This window comes from Onychomys torridus, chromosome 10 (genome assembly GCF_903995425.1).
Source record: "Onychomys torridus chromosome 10, mOncTor1.1, whole genome shotgun sequence".
NCBI lineage: Eukaryota > Metazoa > Chordata > Mammalia > Rodentia > Cricetidae > Onychomys > Onychomys torridus.
This window is the reverse complement of record NC_050452.1, coordinates 11,293,127-11,312,985: the sequence shown is the minus strand read 5'-3', so window position 1 is coordinate 11,312,985 and position 19,859 is coordinate 11,293,127. Positions and strand designations below refer to the sequence as shown.

The 19,859-nt window shown below is 46.5% G+C and overlaps 1 protein-coding gene across 1 annotated transcript in view; it reads left to right on the top strand.

Annotated features, from left to right (window-relative positions):
* The window catches only part of Spred2 (sprouty related EVH1 domain containing 2), a 104,345-nt gene that overhangs the window by 63,453 nt on the left and 21,033 nt on the right, over window positions 1-19,859 (top strand). The window contains 2 exon segments of the mRNA XM_036201346.1: window positions 10,016-10,193; window positions 18,878-19,046. Coding sequence (XP_036057239.1) covers window positions 10,016-10,193; window positions 18,878-19,046 — 347 coding nt within the window.

The following is a 19,859-nucleotide window of genomic DNA, read 5'->3' as shown; positions in this document are numbered from 1 at the left end:
CAGGTGTGGTGGCACACTCCCACCTGGGAGTTAAAAACAGGTGGATCTCTGCAAGTTCAAGATTAGCCTGGTCTATATATGGAGTTCCAGTCAACCCAGAAAATACAGTGAGACCCTGCTTTAAAAACAAACAAAAACCTCTCTCCACCTCTCACTGTGCTACAGTTGTAGGCCTGTGTCAAGACATGTAGCTTATTAAATTTATTTTTAAAATAGTTTTCATTCTGTGTGTGTGAGTGTATGTGTGTGTGTGTGTGTGTGAGAGTGTGTGTGTGTGTGTGTGTGTGTGTGTGTGTGCGCGCGCACGCGTGCATGTGCATGTGGGGATCGAACTCCAGCCTTGTGCATCCTAGGTGGGCACCCTGCCACTGAGCTACATTTCCAGGCCTATTTTCTTCCTTTTTCAAAAGACTTCAATAAACACACCTTGCTCTGGGAATTTTATGATTGCGTAGTAACTAATGCTGAAGTGACAGCTGCACCTTTGTTGTGGTCATGGTCTTGGTGGCTTCTGGTCCTTTTCTGTGAAAGGTATTCTGTCACATGTTACTACCAGAAGTTTTTCGCTTCTGCGGGATGTTTCAGTAGCATGTGTTTGCTAAAAAGCCCTTGGCAACACTAAAGGACCAGAAAGCCAATTTTTTAAAAAATCCAAAAGTTGAAAAGAGACCTCAAAAGCCCTCGTCTTGCCTATGAAGAGGCCGTGGCTCAGTAGACTTAGAAAGTCACACCCAATTGTGAGAAGGGGGTGTGTTACAGGATAGCTCTAGTTATACTAAATAAATCCCAAATGGAATGACCTCTGTTCAGGAGAAACAGCCAAGATGGTCCCGCCCCTCCCTCCAGCTGTGCCCTGTCCTGGATGGAGCTGTGCTGTGGGTAAATCTCTTTCTCTAAATTCCTTCACAGTTGTTACCTAAGCCAGGAAACCTTAAGATCCCAACAGCACAGAGCCCTTGTTTGTAAACACTGTCCCTGGTCAGTAACCTTGAACAATCCCTTTTCCGTCTGAATGAAGGGATTCTGCTGCTCCTGGTCTCTCTAGCCTAAGAAGTGTGTAATTCACTTGCCGAATGTCTTCATCACGTGACTGGAGTCCTGACTACCTCTGGCTGCCTGCTGGCCAGCATCTGCTGAGGAGTAGAGATTCCACCCCCACCTCTGAGAGCAGATATCTCCCCTAACTCTTGCCACCTGAAAGGACACCCCGTGGGGTGGGTCTGTCTGGAATATAAAGTGAGGCTCATAAAAGCCTGCCTGTGGCTTGTGGGCCTTGGCACTCCTTCCTTCCTGTGGGCTAAATTATCACCTTTTGTTTGGAACAGATCTTAAGAAGGACTGGCCTGTAAAAGATTTTTGTAGGTTTTGAATTTGGTAAAACTGGTAAAGTAATTTCCCGACCTTTTGACTGTGGGAGAAGGGCAGGGTAGCAGGGAAATAAATACATCTGTGTACAGGACGGGAGGAGTCAGACTTTTCAGGGTATTATTGACGGTGTATAGACCCAGAGTTCACACCCGCTGGTTTCCTGCTAAGGCGGCACTTCCTTTGCTTTCGCCGCCGATAATGAGGACGAGAGCGAAAAGAGGAGACAGTGGAGATGATTAACTTTAAGCAACTCCCTTTGCCGTTTGTGGTTTTAAAAGCTGGTATTGTTTTGTTGCTGGTATGATTTAACGTGGTGGGGGTTCGCTGGTGTCTCTGTTAACTAGCCTGGGGTTTAAATGAGGGCCCCCAACATCGTTTACAAAGCGAAGGGAAAGCGTGATCCTTTCAGGTGAAAACAGTCAGTTTGCCTGTCTCAAGCTGGAAATCCCTTAAATCTTGGCTAATGATGAACTCTGCTGACCCCGGGCTCACAGAGCAGACAGGGCCCTAAACCTCAGCTCAGCTTGGGGGTCTCTGGTCCCTACTTTTTGCAGTAGTCACCCTGAAACTCAACCCTCTAGGGCACATACTTAGTCTGTAAGAATTAGACACATTTGCTTTGTTTAAAAAAAAAAAAAAAAGAACAACCAAAAAACTAAATAATATCAAGCTTATTTCCAGAACTACTGATGTCAAAGTTGTGAATTTTGGACAAAAAGTCTGGGCTACCTCCAGTTGGTGTTTGGAATGTTAACAGACTATTAGAATAAAATATTCCTGTGGTTTCCTGAAAGCAGCGGTGTTAGCATTTTAAAAAGCTGCATAGAATGCTGTGGAGTTAACATCATGGCAGACACCGCAGATGCATACCCTTTCTGTGGTCCTGGAGTCACTGGCCAGTGGCTGGAGCATCCCAGTGTGAGGGAGGACCCTGCAGCAAGGCGGAAGCTTGATGTGACCTCATCTTGTACCTGTAATCCCCACCTCAGGCGGGCGCAGAACTAGCCTGTGCTCAGTTTCTAAAAAGAATTTCTTTTCCTTTCCTTTTTAAGTTAATTTTTATTTTATATGCTTTGGTGTTTTGCCGTGGGTGTCAGATCCCCTGGAACTGGAGTTACAGACAGTTGTGAGACGCCCTGTGGATGCTGGGAATTGAACCCGGATTCTCTGGAAGAACAGCCAGTGTTCTTGACTACTGAGCCATCTCTCCAGCCAACCCCCAACCCCCACTCCCTTTTTAAAAAGAACCTGGATTCCTTTGATTTTTTTTGTTGTTGTTTTTTTGTTTTTTTTGTTTTGTTTTTTGAGACAGGGTTTCTCTGTAGCTTTGCGCCTTTCCTGGAACTCACTTTGTAGCCCAGGCTACACAATGAATTCTTATTTTTAAAAATGTGGTTTGCGCTGGGCAGTGGTGGCGCACACCTTTAATCCTAGCACTTGGGAGGCAGAGGCAGGTGGGTCTCTGTGAGTTTGAGGCCAGCCTGGTCTCCAAAGTGAGTTCCAGGAAAGGCGCAAAGCTACACAGAGAAACCCTGTCTGGGGTGGGTGGGGGAACACCACCAAAAAAGTGTGGTTTGCATGTGCTTTTGAATCTGATGGCGCTGTTCTTGTTGCCAGAGGGCATCACAGGTTAACTTCCTGGAGCCAGTGTTCCCGAATCCTGTAATTACAGGTGCAGTCCCCAGCCTAGATCTGAGAAGTGTGGCCGTTGGAGGACAGGGGTCACCTTAACTGACCGGGACCACTTAGTGGGGAGAGGCCTGTGCCCGAGTCTCTGCTCCCTGCGGCCAAATGGAGAGATGAACTTTCAGTAAAAAGTGAAGCAGAGTCTCTTCGAATTTTCAAGATTAGGGTCTCCCTTCCCTGCTGATGGTGCATGCAGCATATTCAGGAAAGCACCAGGCTCCCCCAAAATAAAACAGCAGAAACAAACTAAACCAGGAAAAGTCTCCTCTACACTGCTTTCATCCCCGTTACTCACCTCTGGAGGGTGCTCAGGAAGGCCACACTGACAGAGTGGCCCAAGAGCATCTTAGGTCACTTGCCTTAGTGCTTTTCAGGTGCTGAATCGAAGATGTACCTTTCTGGGGAGGGGATGTTTGCTTTGGGTTTTGTTTTCTGTTTTTCAAGACAGAGTCTCTCTGTGTAGCCTTGGCTGTCCGGGAACTCGCTTTGTAGTCCAGGCTAGCTTCCAACTCAGAGATCCACCTGCCCCTGCCTCTCTAGTGCCTGGATTAAAGGTGTGGGCCACCACTGCCCAGCAAAGATGTGCTTTTGATAACCCCTCCTCTACTTGCCAGGTATTGACCGTCATTTTCTACTGGCCAGGGTGCGTTATGGTTTGAGATAGCTCGTCAGAACATGGTATAAGAGATACATGGGTAGGTGTGAAATTAACAATTTCCTGTTAAATGCAATACAGTGGAGTTAGGCTAGTAAGGCAGCTCTGTAAACTGCTGCAAAGTAGCCCAGACTGGCATTTCATGAGGGGACGCCCAGGTGAATTCACACTGCTACTCTTTCCATGCTCAGTGCGTGTGAATTCACTCAGGAACTGGCACTCTGAAAACAGAAAACTCAAAACCGCCTGGGCCATAGACCTCCCAGCTCACTAGGGGCCTCCATTAACACTTGCAAGGTCCCTAGTTGTCTGCCCCCACCCTTGCCCCACGCCACCCCTGGGTTCACTTCCAGTTTTGGTTTCTTTGGCTTTGTCGATGCCTCTTGGCCATTATGGGCCACAGCACATAGCAGCAATGAAAGGAAAAACTGGACTGGGGATGGTACTCTGCCTGGTACCCCAGCCTGGAAATGGTACTCTGTGGTGGTATTGTATTCCCCAAAATATTGTGCACCCTAATAAATTTATCTGGGGTCAGAGAACAGACAGCCACTAGAACAAAGCCAAAAATGGTGGTTAGAAAATGGGTCAGAGCAAGCCATAGCAGAAGCTGGGTGGTGGTGGTGCACGCCTTTAATCCCAGCACTTGGGAGGCAGAGCGAGGCGGATATCTGTGTGTTCAAGGATACAGCCAGCGTGGAGACACACACCTTTAATCCCAGGGAGTGACAGCAGAAAGGGAAAGATATATAAGGCGTGAAGACCAGAAACTAGCAGCATTTGGCTGGTTAAGCATAGGCTTTGGAGCAACACAGTTCAGCTGAGATTCATTTGGATGAAGACTCAGAGAAGCTTGCAGTCTGAGGAAACAAGACCAGCTGAAGAACTGGTGAGGTAAGGAAGCTGTGGCTTGTTCTGTCCCTCTGATCCTCCAGCATTCACCCCAATAACTGGCCTCAGGTTTGTTCTTATTAATAAGACCTGTTAAGATTCCTGCTAAAGTACTCTGCCTGGTTCCCCAGCCTGGGGACAGCTCAGGAAGTCTATAGCGGTGCAGGAGAATGCTCTGGCTTGTTCAGTGTCCCTGAAGCTTTAAGGTCAGATGAGTATAGGACTGTGATGAGCACACTCAACAGCACTGTATGTTAAGCAAGGTATGGGTGGGTGTAAATTTCTTAACAGAATTCTTAGTCTGCAAGACAGAAGTTTGCAGCTTTTTTTTTTTTTTTTTCTTTCTTTCTTTTTGGTTTTTCAAGACAGGGTTTCTCTGTGTAGCTTTGTGCCTGTCCTGGATCTTACTCTGTAGACCAGGCTGGCCTTGAACTCACAGAGATCCGCCTGCCTCTGCCTCCCAAGTGCTGTAATTAAAGGTGTGTACCACTGCCTGGCTACAATGGAATTTCATTAAATGTTTTCTATGATTTAGATTAGTAGATTCTGGCCCAATTTGGAGCAAAGGATGAAACTCTGTACCCGAGAGGGGCTGAGGTTCCTACAATATAAGCGAGACCCTTTGGCCTAATTGTCTGAGTAAAAGCTTTTTTGGGGTTCTATAAACTTTGTACAATTAAAAAAAAAATGCCCACATGCATAGTGAAGATAAAAGGTTTCAGAGCTGTGTTGGAACCCCGGGGTGGTGGGTCAGAAGTTCTGTGTGGGCAGGTTGACAGGAGTGATTTAGAGGCATAGGAGCACAGTGAAGTGGACAAGGAACCTACTTTTCTCAGAAGGGCTCTGTCCTTGGCACCGAGTCCCAGGTAAGGACTGGGCCTGTTCAAGAGTCCTTTTAATCCCAGATACCGGGGAAGGGCAATTTCATAGATGACTCCTGGATTCCATTTTGTAGTCAGCTGCACTGAGCAGAAACATCTTCGGGCAAGCCTTTTTCTGAAGTGACTTGAGCCCACTTCTCAGCTTTCCTAACCAACACTGGTGATGCCATTGCTCTTGTGAAGCAAACAGTTCAGAAAGGACCCGGACCCCTTCACAGAGCCTGCTGGTGGGTCTCTTGAGAGGAGAGCTGCTGCCCTCCCAGGCTCACCAACCCTGCCAGAAATGGCATCTTTGCAACCAAATCGTCTGGAGGTTTAATACTATTTTCCACAATAGGCTAACTAACCATACACATAGTACCCGCTTAAGTCATTAATCTTGAGCCCCTGTTCCCCATTCGTTTAAACATGCCTTGGATGCTAATCCAGAGCAGCAAACCATGTAGCTAGCTGCCTTGTGTAAAATCACAGGGATAACTTTTCTAACCCATCAAGTTCAGAATATATGATTTTTTAAAAACCAGGGCAATCGTCTTTTATGAATTCTTAAGTAATTGGCATGATGGACACTTGAAAGAGCAATGCCAATGGGCGATGACCAGCACCTTTGGCTTCTCAATGTATTTGCCTTTGCCACGGTATCTTGCTGATTAATTTTGCAGAACTCACTAGGCATGCACCACAAACATACACATAGATGGGCAATTTGGTGAAATCTAAGCGCTTTGTCGATCTGTAGGTACAAAGGTGAGTACTAGGGCATAGGGATGTGATTAAAGTGAGTGTGCCTGGCTGCAGGAGAGGCTGGTGTTTTGGCTCAGCTGGTGTCTGGGAAGTGGGCTGGGGAGTCTGGGACCTGCCTAATCCCTCCCTAGGTCTGGGGGAGAGGTAAAGGGGCTGGAAGAGAGTGAACCTGATGTTTAGCGTGATGGAGAGATAAAGAAGCTGTGTGGCCAGATGAGGGCTGGCCGTGGGGTGTGCTGGGAAGGATTTATGGGGATATGAAATTGGCTCCATCCGGGGAAGAGGGGGCGGGCAGAGGGTCACAGATGGCAGACAGAACCTTTCCCCTTAGCAGGTGTGCCCACAGTGCCATCCATCCTGGATTTTATTACCCTGTCTGCTGCTGAGGCTGGTGGTCTCAGGTGCTGTCCCCTAAGGTGCCTGACAGCTGGCAAGGCCACTCTCTGCAAACTTCCTCTTCAGTGGGCAGAAGTATGTGGTTTAGAGACCCACCTTGGTGATTAAAGTGAGCCTTCCAGCATAAGCAGTGAGCTGCAACTTCCCAAGCCGCTGTGGCTCTGACATGTGGCCTCTATCACTGCCTTTAACCAGCAGGGTGGATTCTGTCTTCCTTTAAAAAAAAAAAAAAAAAAAAAAAAAGAAATGAAATGCCCTCAGCAACTGAGCAGGTCTGCCAGGGCTGACCGGCCTGGCCTGGGAGCACACATCCTCCACAGGACAAGGAGCAGCTCGTCACAGCTTCCTTCAGTTTTTTTGTTTACTTCTGGCCTGCTCCAAATCTGAGTAAAACCCGTCACGGCCATTTTGAAATTGTTCTCTTTGCCTTCCAGTCCTGCCATGTTGGTACGGGCCTGCTTTTCATTTTGAGTGATTGTAGGACAAACTGGTCAGCATGTTGGGATCATAAGGGGTTTTTCTTAAGAAACCACATTTAAATGGGAAGGCCCCCAGTCTGGCCAGTTTGGCTCAGTGTCATTGGTAATGGCGCTGGCTGCTTGGGTTCTTTAACTCACATTCTGGCTTGGCTCCATTCGGCTGATGTTGGGGCCACATCCAAAGTTTAAAAGTCTTCTCCTGCACATGCTGCAATAATTGCCATTTTCAGGAGCCCGCCCTCCCTTCCTCCCTCCTTCCTACCTATCATATCTCAGTTAAGCTATTGTGGTTTATAAGCAAGCGAGAATCGATAGAAGGACTTTGTTGATTTCAATTTTTAAAAAACTATTCATATTGCATATTCAGTCCATTGATCCGACAACCTATTGACAGGCTAGATACCATTGTAGGTCCTAGGGGATATAGTGGTGGGGGAAAAAAGGCAAAGTCCCCACCCTTATTTAGTTTTACCCTGGTGAGCAAATAGTTACAGGGCCAGTAGTGTGAGGAGATTTGAGAGAGGTAGGGGTGGAGGGCTGCTTATACAGATGTCAGGAAAGAACTCTACTGGAATACGTTGTGCAGAGGCCCAAGTGAAACAGGTTGTGCATGATTGCTGTGTGGAGAGAAAGGTGAGAAGTGGGATTAGAAGAGATGGCAGCTGCTAGGCCCTTAGCAGGAGTGTAGAGGGCCAGCAAGGAGGCCATTGGCTGGGAGTGGCATTCAGGAGGTCAGCAGTAGGATAAGGCAGGGTCTGAGCTGTTAGTACACAAGATGAAGTCTGACTAGCCTTTCTGTTTATGGGGATGGGGACAAACATCAGGCCACCACAGCATTAGCCTCAGGACAAGGGATGACCGTGGGGTCAGCATAGAGACTACGGGGTGATAAAAGAGGTATCTGGCCATAAGAAGGGAGAACCCCAAAAGGGTGGGAAGACCTTGGGAAGGAAGAGTTCTACCTGACATGTATTGCTTGAGATGGGTTGGACGCCTGTCAGAGACATGTCATCATCCACTGTTGTGATTGGTCTCCATCTCGTAGGTAGGAGGCCGTGTAAAAGGGTGAATACAGGCGTTGTTGGCCTGGAGCAATGCTGAGGTGGAGGGATGGGGAGCGGTTCAGACAGTGTGACAGGAGAGGCTGTGACAGCCGTGGGGTTAGATCTCAGCTGACTGGGTTGGTTTTCCCAACAAAGCAAGGACATCCATCACCTTAGAACCAGGAAGCGGGAGGTTCTCTGAAGTCGTCTGGGCAGAGGGCAAATGTAGAGGTCCGTGACTGCGGCTTAGAACAAGCCCTGTGGACAAAGTGTGCTGGAGTTTACCCTTTGACCGAATGCAGCGGCCTGAGTACAGAGGTAGAGAGTGGAGTACAGGGGTATAGAGAGTGGGGCAGGAAGAGCTAGCCCGCAGCAGACCCCTGACCCCAGTGGAGAGAAGAACTCCAGAGCCCGGAGGAGGGAACTGTGGAAGCAGTGAGTGGTGGTCGGAGAGTAGGTGCTTATAACTTGGTGTTGGCGGCGGCTCACACCTGTATGTAACCGAGGGTATGGGAACAGGGGAGGCGGCCTCGTCTGCGTAGTCAGTTTGAGATCAAGCTAGGCTTCCTGAGACTCTCCGAAAGAAGAAAGTAAGTGAGGTTTGGAGGTAGTGCCCATGTTGGTGGTAAGCTCAGGGGTTGACTTGGTGTGCTGGGCATGGAGAGCTGTGGTTGGGTGCAAAGACATTGGGTGAGAAGAGTCCCAGAAGCAAGGTGCAGAGGTGTCGGAACAATCCTCGGGGGCATTGGGATCGAAACTGGGCTGTGTGCAGAGGGGCGGGGCAGTTTGGTAAAGTCTTCATGGGATTGGGGAGTGGGGTGCAGAACCCAGAGTTGAAGAAAACTGAGGGCAGGTGGGGAATGGTCTAGTGACACACTCGTCTCTCGCAGACCAGGGCAGGGATGGGTTTGCCTGAGAGATCCGCCAGAGGGACTTTTTGTGTGGGACAAGACGCTGCGTGGCTGTGGGAAGGCAGTGGAGTCACAGTAGCAGGTCACAGAATGGCTGGGTGAGAGGTGGACAGGAGACAGGGTGTCTCTGAGAGCGTGGCATCTGTCCCCGAGTGCCAAGGTGGAACTCCAGAACTAAGGGGCTCCCTCCCCATTCTGTTGTCATTGCTTCCCTTGACTCTGGCACAGTGCCTGCCTGACACCCAGAAGATGGGAATGTGTGTTCTAATGGGCCAAACAAAGAAAGAATTACATGCAAAGAAAGAAAATACCAAGTGAGGATTTAATTTCCCTCAAACAGGGCAAAGAAACTGGTGTCGGTCTTTGGAGAACAATTTTTGTCAACAGTACGGTAGAGCTTAGGGCAAAGTCATGTATTTCGACCGAGGAAAAGGAAGTCATAAGCAAAGGTTAGGGTGTGGAGAGGTGAGTTGACGTCTCCCACCTACAGAAGTAGTGCATGGGATGGGGCCTTTGTAATGTAGAAGTGGATTATTATATTGCTTGCTGAATAGGATTCTTCATAAAAAGCTTGGTCATTTATTGTAAACTGAGTTTAAATGATTAAAGTTGTAACATCCTTTTAAGTTAATAGGCCTGACTTTCCGACTCTGACGTCAAATTCTAGAGATTAGCTTATTCATTCAGTGAATATTTATCACCCAGAAAACTAGAGAGTAATATGCCCGTGTGTATCTTCAAAGACTTGGAAGTAAAATGTGGTAATTAGTGGGTGTCTCTTTGAAGATGGACTTTTATATTGTATTACATGTTGCTTTTCCTAAATGTCAAGATGGGCTTGTATTTCAGGCTATTGTCAGCCATATTTCTGCGCACAAATCAAGAGTAGTGTGTCTTGCCCTGGGAAGCGTGTTCTGCAGCTGCTAGACTGTTGTCATGCCCCTTCTTGTTGTCGTTTTAGTGACAGCTATATTGTGCGCGTCAAGGCTGTGGTTATGACCAGAGATGACTCCAGCGGGGGATGGTTCCCACAGGAAGGAGGCGGGATCAGTCGCGTTGGGGTGTGTAAGGTCATGCACCCTGAAGGCAATGGACGAAGCGGCTTTCTCATCCATGGTGAACGACAGAAAGACAAACTGGTAATGACAGACACACATCGCGGGAGTTAAAATAGCAGTGGCTGATTTCTTTATATAAGTTACAGCCCTTTTTTCCCTTTTATATTTTTAATATAACCTTCCCTTTCCAGTGCAGCCTCTTGGCCACATACAGAATGCATGTCACAAGGGTGTTTGACCGTCTTGTTTGCATCTTTCATTAATTAAGGTGTGCCCTTGTAACAGGTGTGTAAAGCAAAAGCCTGTTCTTTATTACTACAAGTCATATAACAACAAACTGTGGAACCAGGGTTTTCCATGTGAGATGTGGGTGGGAGGAAGTTAACACGTGAGACAGCATCACCTATTCCTTCTAAATAAATCTTTGTCGGAAAGATACCAGAGCCCGGGGTTAGGGAGGTGGCCCAGAGTGTTCGCTATGCAATGTGGATACCTGAGTTTGGATTCCTGTAGCCACATAAAACACAGTTGCCATGCAGGCCTGTAGCCCCAGCACTGTGGGAGACAGCAGGATCACCAGGGCTTACAGACCCGGCCTTGGCTCCAGGATCAGTGAGGAACAAGATGAGCGGTGGGAAAGCAGGGTCCCTGACGTCCTCCTCTGGCCTCCACTCACAAAAGTGTCCGTACACCACACAGACACATCCAGCTTTTATCTCGTGAGTAATTAGTAAAGCCTCTGTGGTAGGAGAAAATCACCAAGAACAGTAGCATGGCCCTTCTGTAAGTAGTTGTGTGTGCTTGGAAACAAGTACATGGGAAAGTGAGTTTTATCCCAAGGGCGGGATTACATGAGGTCTCCTGGAGGAACCCGGATGGCCAGTTATGCCACTGTTTATGATAGGAATGAAAGTAGACCATCAAGTCCAGGTTCTTGTTTTTGAAGGGTGCCAGAGCTCAAGCCTAGGACCTCGTGCATGCTAAGCATGCGCTTTAACACTAAGCCACACCCCCAGTCCAAGCTGCTTACCTTCTCCCTACTCTACTCAGGATTGAACCCAGAGCCTTGAACATGCCAGGCAAGCACCTTCTCTGTAAAGTACTGTGTGTCCCCAGTCCTGAGTCTCCTGTAGACTACTCTAAACATAGTTTACTTTCTACTGTATGTGTAAGAATATATTCAAAGCTACAGTGACGAATAATGTGATGGATTGGATAAGATCTCCCAGAGAAAATGCACATGAATCCACACATTGGTTACATTTGAGACCCTGGGCAAGTTTTATGTGTGAAATGTGTAGATATTCTTTTTTTGTTTTTTCAACCACTTCTTATGGTTGAAGAAAATTACCAAATAGATAAGACAGAATAGTTTGTAAATATCACAAATAAATGAACTGAAATGCCACTTTACACTTAATTCATTCCTAAAATTTCTCCCAATATAGACAGTGTGACCACACTATAAAGAAAACGAAGTGCCAGGTATGTTGTGGTGCACACCTTTAATCCCAGCACTCGAGAGGCTGAGGGAGGCCGATCTCTGTGAGTTCAAGGCTAGCCTGATTTACACAGCAAGCTCCAGGCTAGTCATATAGTGATACCCTTTCTCAGACACACACGGAAGGAAGGAATTAAGGAAGGAATTAGTTAGGTGATGCCCGGGGAATGATTTCTTGTTCTTGAGGACCGTATTTGATACACAGATCTCCAAACCAAAGCAGAGTCACGACACACAGGGTGTCTTCACATGCCTTTTAATCAGTTTGTAAAGAGCTTTGCGTCTCACTTACCTGTCACCTACATTCTCTTTAAGAACGTTCCCATCCGGGTTGGGGATGAAGCTCAGTGGCAGAGCTCTTGCCTAGCAAGCGCAAGGCCCTGGGTTTGATCCTCAGCTCCACAAAAAAAAAAAAAAAAGAACGTCTGCCGACACTGTGATATGATATTAGACCATCTCCTTAGTGTGCCCTAACCACTGTAGTATTCGGAAGACACATTTAACTGCATTTTCCACATTTTATGTTTTTTAAGAAATAATTTGGAGCTGGACAATGGTGGTTGCACACCTTTAATCCCAGCATTCTGGAGGCAGAAGCAATCGGATCTTTGAGTTCTGATTTCAAGGACAACCACTACTCAGAGAAACCCTGTCTTTAAAAAAAAAAAAAAAGACAAATAGATGAATAGATGAATAAGTAGATAGATGATAGATAGATAGATAGATAGATAGATAATGAATAATTTGGAGTCTGATTTTCACAACCTTTAGTGTCTAGGGGTGCTGCTATGTGAGATTTTCCTTTAGCATTTTGAGGTCATATGTTTTAAATCTCTTATCATTTTGATAGAATGGCAGTGGTCTCCATTGATTACTTATGAATGACCTCATGTGCTTGTTAAAAAAGTGTAACCAGCAGTCAGCCAGCCAGATGGCCCAGTGTGAGGGCACAAGCAGCTCCACCCAATGGCCTGAGTTCAGTCCCTGGGACCCACAGAGTGAGAGAGAACAGAGTCTTGTAGATTCTCCTCTGACCTCCATGCCGTCACACACAGGCACATATGAAAACTAAGTGTGGTTCTGTTCTTCTTCATCGTGACTGAATTATCTGCCAGTGTCCTTTTTGTATTGGTCGACTGGAGCTACCTCTTGATGTGTGTCCAGCCCTGTCCTCACCGGCCTTGTTTACCGACAGTAGATTTAATAGTTGTTTCTTGTCTTTTTCGCTTTCCTTGGTGTTCTTATTCTGTGGAACCTCAGTAGAGAGTCTTTCCTTTGTGTCCCCCTTTCGAAGGGTTCTGTACACTTAGGGCTGTTTCTCATTTGTTGTAGATTGTCAACCTAGAAGAGTCTCCGTCTCTGGCTTTTTGAGATAGGCTCTCCCATAGCTGACTTTATAGCCAAGGATGACCTTGAACTCTTAATCCTCCTCCCAGGTTCTGGGATTACAGGCGTGTGCCACCACACCCAGCTTTAAAATGGTGAGACTGTCAGCCCCTGCCTTTCAAACTGCCTTAGGAATTTGTGTCTTCCCAGTGACTTAGACATAGTAACTACAGATGTTTTCCTTGGACAAGGAAAACATCTGTTACATTCATGCCACATCTGAAAGAGGAGGAAACTGTCTCCACATTACAATGTAGTGCATTGCTTCCTGAGTCCAGCATGGGCCACTTGTCTATGTCCACCTCCCATGGAATTGTGAGCCAGCCTCTGCTTGCTTCTGATGCCATCTTCCAGGTGTACCTTTACCCACCCTCAGTTTTCTGCTTCTCTCCATCCTTCTTCTCCCTTTGCTAGGACTCTGGACTTGAGTACCTGTACCTGGTGGCATTTAAATCACACACCTGCACACTGCATGTGCTTTATTTTTCTAACCCCCACTTTGCCTGTTTCGCTCTGGGAGATTCTGGATTCCATCACTACTCCCACACGGTTTGCAGATACAGTGGTATCTCTTTGATCTCCCTACTCCATAAGGCAATGCTTCTGCCCGCTGGAGCCCATGAGCCTCTGGGGGAGCTCTGAAAGGGGGCGGGTTGTTGGAGGAAGTCCCTTTAAAGGTGAGGGGACTCTGAGGTTGTGCTTGGCCAAGCTTGAGATGGAGGCCTTATTCCCCGTATTTCAGCTGTGCATGAAGTGCTTTTTCATAGGAGTGTGTGGGGAGTTGTTCCAGGTAATAGAGTTCTAGAAGTCAACACATTGTGTGTTTTTTAGTGTGTGTGTGTGTGTGTGTGTGTGTGTGTGTGTGTGTGTGCGTGCGCGCGCGCGCTCTGTATTGGAGCCTGTGAGTTTAGCTGACATTGCTCCTACATATACCCATTCATAAGTTGTCAAAGAACTTTTGGTAATAGGGAAAGTCATTGTCCTGAGAAATTATATGTAAACTAAAACTTTGCAGCTCACCTGGCCTGAAGCTCACGAGATAGTCCAGGCCGACCTCAACCCCAGGTTTGATCATCCTTGCTCCCCGTCCCAAATGCTTGGATAAGGAACTGTGTTGAGATCACAGGACTGTGCCCCCATAGCTGCCCCTTTTCTTATGATTGCGGTGTTCTCCCTAGATTGTCAGAACCCAACCAGTAACATGGTCTACCTGTCCTTTGTTTTTCATTTTGTTTTGGTTTTTGGAGACAGGATTTCTCTCTGTAGTCCTGACTGCCCTAGAGACTCACCTGGCTCTGCCACCCAAGCCCTGGGATTAAAGGTGTGTGCCACCACTGCCTGGCGGGTGTCTGGCGGCCTTGGTTTTTAAGACAGGGATTCATGTAATCCAGGCTGGCTCAAACTCTTAGGTGGTGAGGATGGCCTTGAACTTCTGATCCTCCTGCCTCTGTCTCCCAGGAGTACAGGCATATGCCACTGTGCCCAGTTAATCTGATACTAGGGACCCGGGGCTTCTTGGATGATAGGAAAGCCTCCTTCAGACTAAGCTACGTCCTAGCCCACACCTTTGTTTTCATGCTGCCTTCCATAAAACTGCTGTTTAATCCTTCACCTGAATGAATGTCTTACTCGGGCCTGATTCTGTAGCATCATGAACTGGTTGCCTGGAGAAGAGATTGTGGGCTTTGCTGGGATTAGGCCAGTCTTCCGATGGTGACACGTTGCGTCCTACAGTATAGTAAACGATTTCTTTTAGCTTTATATTCTTTGTGGCTAGGAAGGCACAGGGATTGAGTTATAGCCCCAGCCCTTTCTTCTTTGAGACAAGCTTTCATTACAGAGCCCTTACTGGCCTTGACCTTGCAGTCCTCATAGATCGGCCCCCCTGGTGCTAGATTACAGCCATGTGCTACTATTTCTGCTCCCCACCCCCTCCTCTTGTTATTTATTTAATGGCATTGTGGGTGTACTCTTGCACACACACGTGCATGATGCATGCATACATACCACAGTGCGTATTTGAAAGTCAGAGGACAGGGCTGGAGAGATGGCTCTTCCAGAGGACCCGAATTCAATTCCCAGCACCCACGTGGCAGCTCACAACTGTCTATGGTTCTAATTCCAGTGAATTTGACACCTTTACACCAACATATATGTGGACAAAACACCAATGCACTTTAAAAAATAAAATCTTTAAAAAAAAAATAAGAAAGAAAGTCAGAGGACAGATGGGTCAGCAGAGAAGGACCTGGGTTCTATTCCCAAAGCCCACATGGTAGTTCATCACCATCTGTAACTCTAGGCCCAGAGGATCTGACATTGTCTTCTGGCCTCCACAGACTCCCAGACATTCACATGGTACACAGACATAACATGTAGACAAAATACCCATACATATAAGGTAAAATAATAATTGGAAAAAAAAAGTGTTTAATTATTGATAAACTGTCCAGAACTCTGTTTTGTTTTGTTTTTTTAAAACATGTAAGTTCAAATTTTATCATTAGGGATGGGAGACTCCAGTTATTTCCTCTGAGGCAGCAGTTAGCTCATTTCCAAGAAAATCTCTGCCAAATACCCAGTTCGCCATACCTGCTCTACTGGTTGATTTGTTTGTTTGTTTTTGTTTTGTTTTTTTTTTGTTTTTCAAGACAGGGTTTCTCTGTATAGCTTTGCACATTTCCTGGATCTCACTCTGTAGACCAGGCTGGCCTCAAACTCACAAAGATCCGCCTGGCTCTGCCTCCCCAGTGCTGGGATTAAAGGCGTGCACCACCACCACCACCACCACCACCACCACCACCACCACCACCACCGGGCTGGTTGATCTTTTAATAACAATGATGATTCACAGAGAGAGTGATTACAGCAGAGCCTGCGGGGGCGTGCCTCAGTCCCAGCACTTGGAGCCTGGAGGCAGGGAGAGCAGGAATTTGAGCCAGCCTCAGCTATTTAGCAAATCTAAGGCCATCTTGGGCTACATGAGGAACCCTGTCCAAAACGGAAGGAAAATGAAAAGTTAATTCAGCCTGTGAAGGAGCCCAGTTCACAGATATGATAGTCTTAGCAGCCGGTCCAGTGACAGTCACCCTGCCCTATTCTGACTGTGCGTCTGTGCATCAAGCTGGGCTTTCTTCATTGCTGTTACCTAGCAAAGCAGCGTGTTAGCAAACACTGAATATAGAGAAGCTAATGTGAGAATCCGGTAGTGTCTACTTCAAATCATGCCATGATGTAGAGGGTTAAGGACTTTCCTGAGTAAAAAAAGCTGGTGTTGCGTGTGGTGATGGCTGTTAGTAGCACATTGCTGCCACGATGCCATATCCATGCTGCTGTGAGGCAGTTCCATTGCCCTCCCTTCTCTGCAGAAATGTCTGCACAGAGTAGAGATGGAAGAAATGGTAGTGTGATACTCCCACTTCAGAAGACCAGAAAGGGGCTGGAGATTAAGAAGGCCCTCAGAAGCCATAGATCAAATTTGGGAAACTGTTTAAATGTAAGAGCGTAGGTGGTAGTGTTGTTTGTGAAAGGGGCCATTTGTATGGACCATGGTTAAATAAATCCGTATCTGTTCAGGGAAACATCACACAGCCACTGAGAAGAACCGTTATTAACTCCTTTCTCTAGAGTGTTGAGGGTCTCTGTCTGGTTTTTGCTCGCCACCCCCCAAATGAAATCCAGGGCTCTGGGCATGTTAAGCACATGCTCTTCTGCTATGCTGTGTAGACAGATGCACACATACTCCCTAAGACATGCTTTTTAAATTCTTTTTAAATGTGTGTGAGTGTTTTGCTGTTTGCTTGTATATGTCCTGCATGTGTGCCTAGTGTCCATGGAAGTCAGGAGAGGGTGTTTGATCCCCTAGAACTGGAGTTACAGATGGTTGTGAGCCATCACCATGTGGGTGCTGGGAAGTGAATCTGGGTCCTCTGGAAGATCAGCAATTGTTGTTAACAGCTGATCCATCTCTGCAGTCCCCACCCACCCACCCCCAAGACACACTTTTAAGGAAAGCAAAAGACAAGTTGCAGAAGCAATTTATAAGAATGGTTCTGCTGAAATGCAAATTTCTGTACATATGTAAAAGAAGGAGCAAGGGGCCAGGGCTGTGCCCACGGTGACCATGGGAAACAAATCTGGGAGACACTGTGCTAAGGAGCAGAAGAACAAGGCTGGAGCCCTTCCAGCATTCACGTAAATCACCTAACTCAAGGCTGGGGCAGGGGCTCAGTTGGTAGGGTACTTGCCTAGCATGCACAAAGCCATGGGTTCCATCTCCAACATGATTTGAACTGGGCATGGTAATATAACCTGTAATCCCAGAATGGAGGAGGATTTGGAAGGTCATCTTCAAATACATGGAGAGATCAAAGCTACCAAAAAGAAATGGTTAGACAATGATAACCAAAGGCTGATTTTTTTTTTCATTCTAAAATTACAGGAAAATTGAGTCTCTTTGTTTTGTCAAAGAAAAAAATAAATAATAACTTGAGACTTTGAAGCCTTTGGATTCTGAAATGGATGGCATTTGTTAGTTAAAGCCTTGATTGTTTGGACTTCCCCAATTTGGAATGAAGCTGGGCTGGCATTTAGTCATTGTGCTATTCTTAGGGGAAAATGACCATGATAAGCAATTTAATCATAAATAGAATTATAAGAGGCTGTCCTCTTCGATACAATGTTATAAAATTACCACTCAGTGCTTCTATTAATATGCCAATTTGACTATTGTTATTAACTTGGAGAACATTTAGTGAACAGTATTTTATTTCTTACTGCTTTGACATATTCTTGAAATCATTCTTTAATTTGGATTTACCCTAATTTAGGTAAACTTTTATCCTTGCCTTTCTTTAGCCTGGATTAACAATCTCACATTGTGTTAATGGTGGCAAGGCTTTGCAAAATGAGGTCAAGGCTGTGAAAGCCCAGCAGAGTCACTTTGGTGTTTGAGATAAAGCTATTAAATAGTTCGGGATTTTTATTAATGAGAACATGAAGTTGCCTGATTGCAAAGCTTCTATGACATGAACTAAACATTAGTGTCTGTCATCAAGAGCCCATTAATTAGATGGGGAATTGTGCTATAATACATCTTTCCATCTAACTAGGGGAACAAGATTAATACATAAGAAACTGTTAGAGGCTATTGAATCAGGTACTGAATTAATTGGGAATGTAGCGAGTAAAATTTAAGGTGTCCTGGGGAGTCCATGTGACACTGTTCATTTTTTTTAGTGTTTTCAGACCACATTCTTATTGATAACATTGGAGGTGTTTTCCATCTTAGGTAAACAGGACTGGGTTTGATGCAAAGACCAAAAGCCATTCCTTAGATTCACTCGTTAGGAACATGGAGAGTGTGTAAATAATCCTAACATACAGTCAGTAGTAACACCACCAGATTAGAACTGAAATGGGGCCGTATGCACAGGAAGTGGACCCAGTGACTCATGGAGTAAAGGGACAGAGAAACAGACAGCAAAGATAACCAGACATTTTGAGCTAGAGCAAATGAACAGACAAGTGTTGGCATTGCCAGATAGATATGAAGAAGTTGGAAGAGACTATTCATGTTGGAGACACCTGTGGGTGCCAGGAGGGGAGGCAAAAGACAACAGAAGCCCCCAATGGGGGCAGGAGGAAGAGGAGCATGTGCAGGAAGACAGCCAGGACAGTGGGACTTAGCAGAACCCAAGTGCAGGGAGCAGAGAAGATGGTTGGTCAGTAGGAATCAACTCCTTCCTCCAGTGGAGAGGCACACACCAGGGGCCGGTGTCCTTTCGTTAGCTACCATCAATGATGGCTCTCAGTGAGGCTTACAACAGACACCGTCATGGCTGCCCACAAGTAACCAGCCTGTGTTTCCATCCTTTAGGTGGTATTGGAATGCTATGTCAGAAAGGACTTGGTCTACACCAAAGCCAATCCGACGTTTCATCATTGGAAGGTCGACAATAGGAAGTTTGGTCTTACTTTCCAAAGCCCTGCGGATGCACGAGCCTTTGACAGGGGTGTGAGAAAAGCCATTGAAGACCTAATAGAAGGTACTGGATTTGTCACTGCACCCTTAGAGGGACTGTGGATATTCCAGATTCTTCTTCATTCCCACTGTCTGCCATCTTATATCCGTGGCTTGTTTATAGGAGGGTTTGGGACCATTGGAAGATCATGAGAGATCGAAACTTTCAGAACACCCTAGGTGAACAGTTGGATACAGTGCTGGGGAAAGGCGAGGGGTTTGGAGCGGGTGGCCCAGCTGGCTGAGCGTGTACTGGGAAACAAACGGGCAGCTCTGGGTTTCCATGTGGATGTGGGGTTCACGCATTTCACCAGTGCTGACCATCGAAAGGAATGTGCCTGCTCTTGAGATTGTTTACTGTTTGATGTAAGTCGCTGGTGTGTAGCACAGGGGGGTCCATTAGAACATAAGCTGGAGAGATGGCTCAGCGGTTAAGGGCTGTGGCTGCTCTTGCAAGGGACCAGGTTAGGTTTCTAGCACTCCCAGCACCTAAAAGTTGGCTAATGACCACCAGTAACCCAAGTTCTAAGGAAGCCTCCACAGGCAGGCACTACATACATGTGGTACACAGACTTACATGCAAAACACCCATACTTGTTTGTTTGTTTTTTAAATTTTAAGAGAAACTAAGCCAATGGGCAGTGGTGGCGCACACCTTTAATCCCAGTACTCGGGAGGCAGAGGCAGGTGGATCTCTGGGTTCAAGGCCAGCCTGGTCTACAAAGTGAGTTCTAGGACAGCCAGGGCGACAGAGAGACCCTGTCTTGGGGGGAGGTGGGGAGGGAAAGAAGAAACTAAGCCACATATTTCATTTGAACCTAGGCTAACAGGCTAGAAC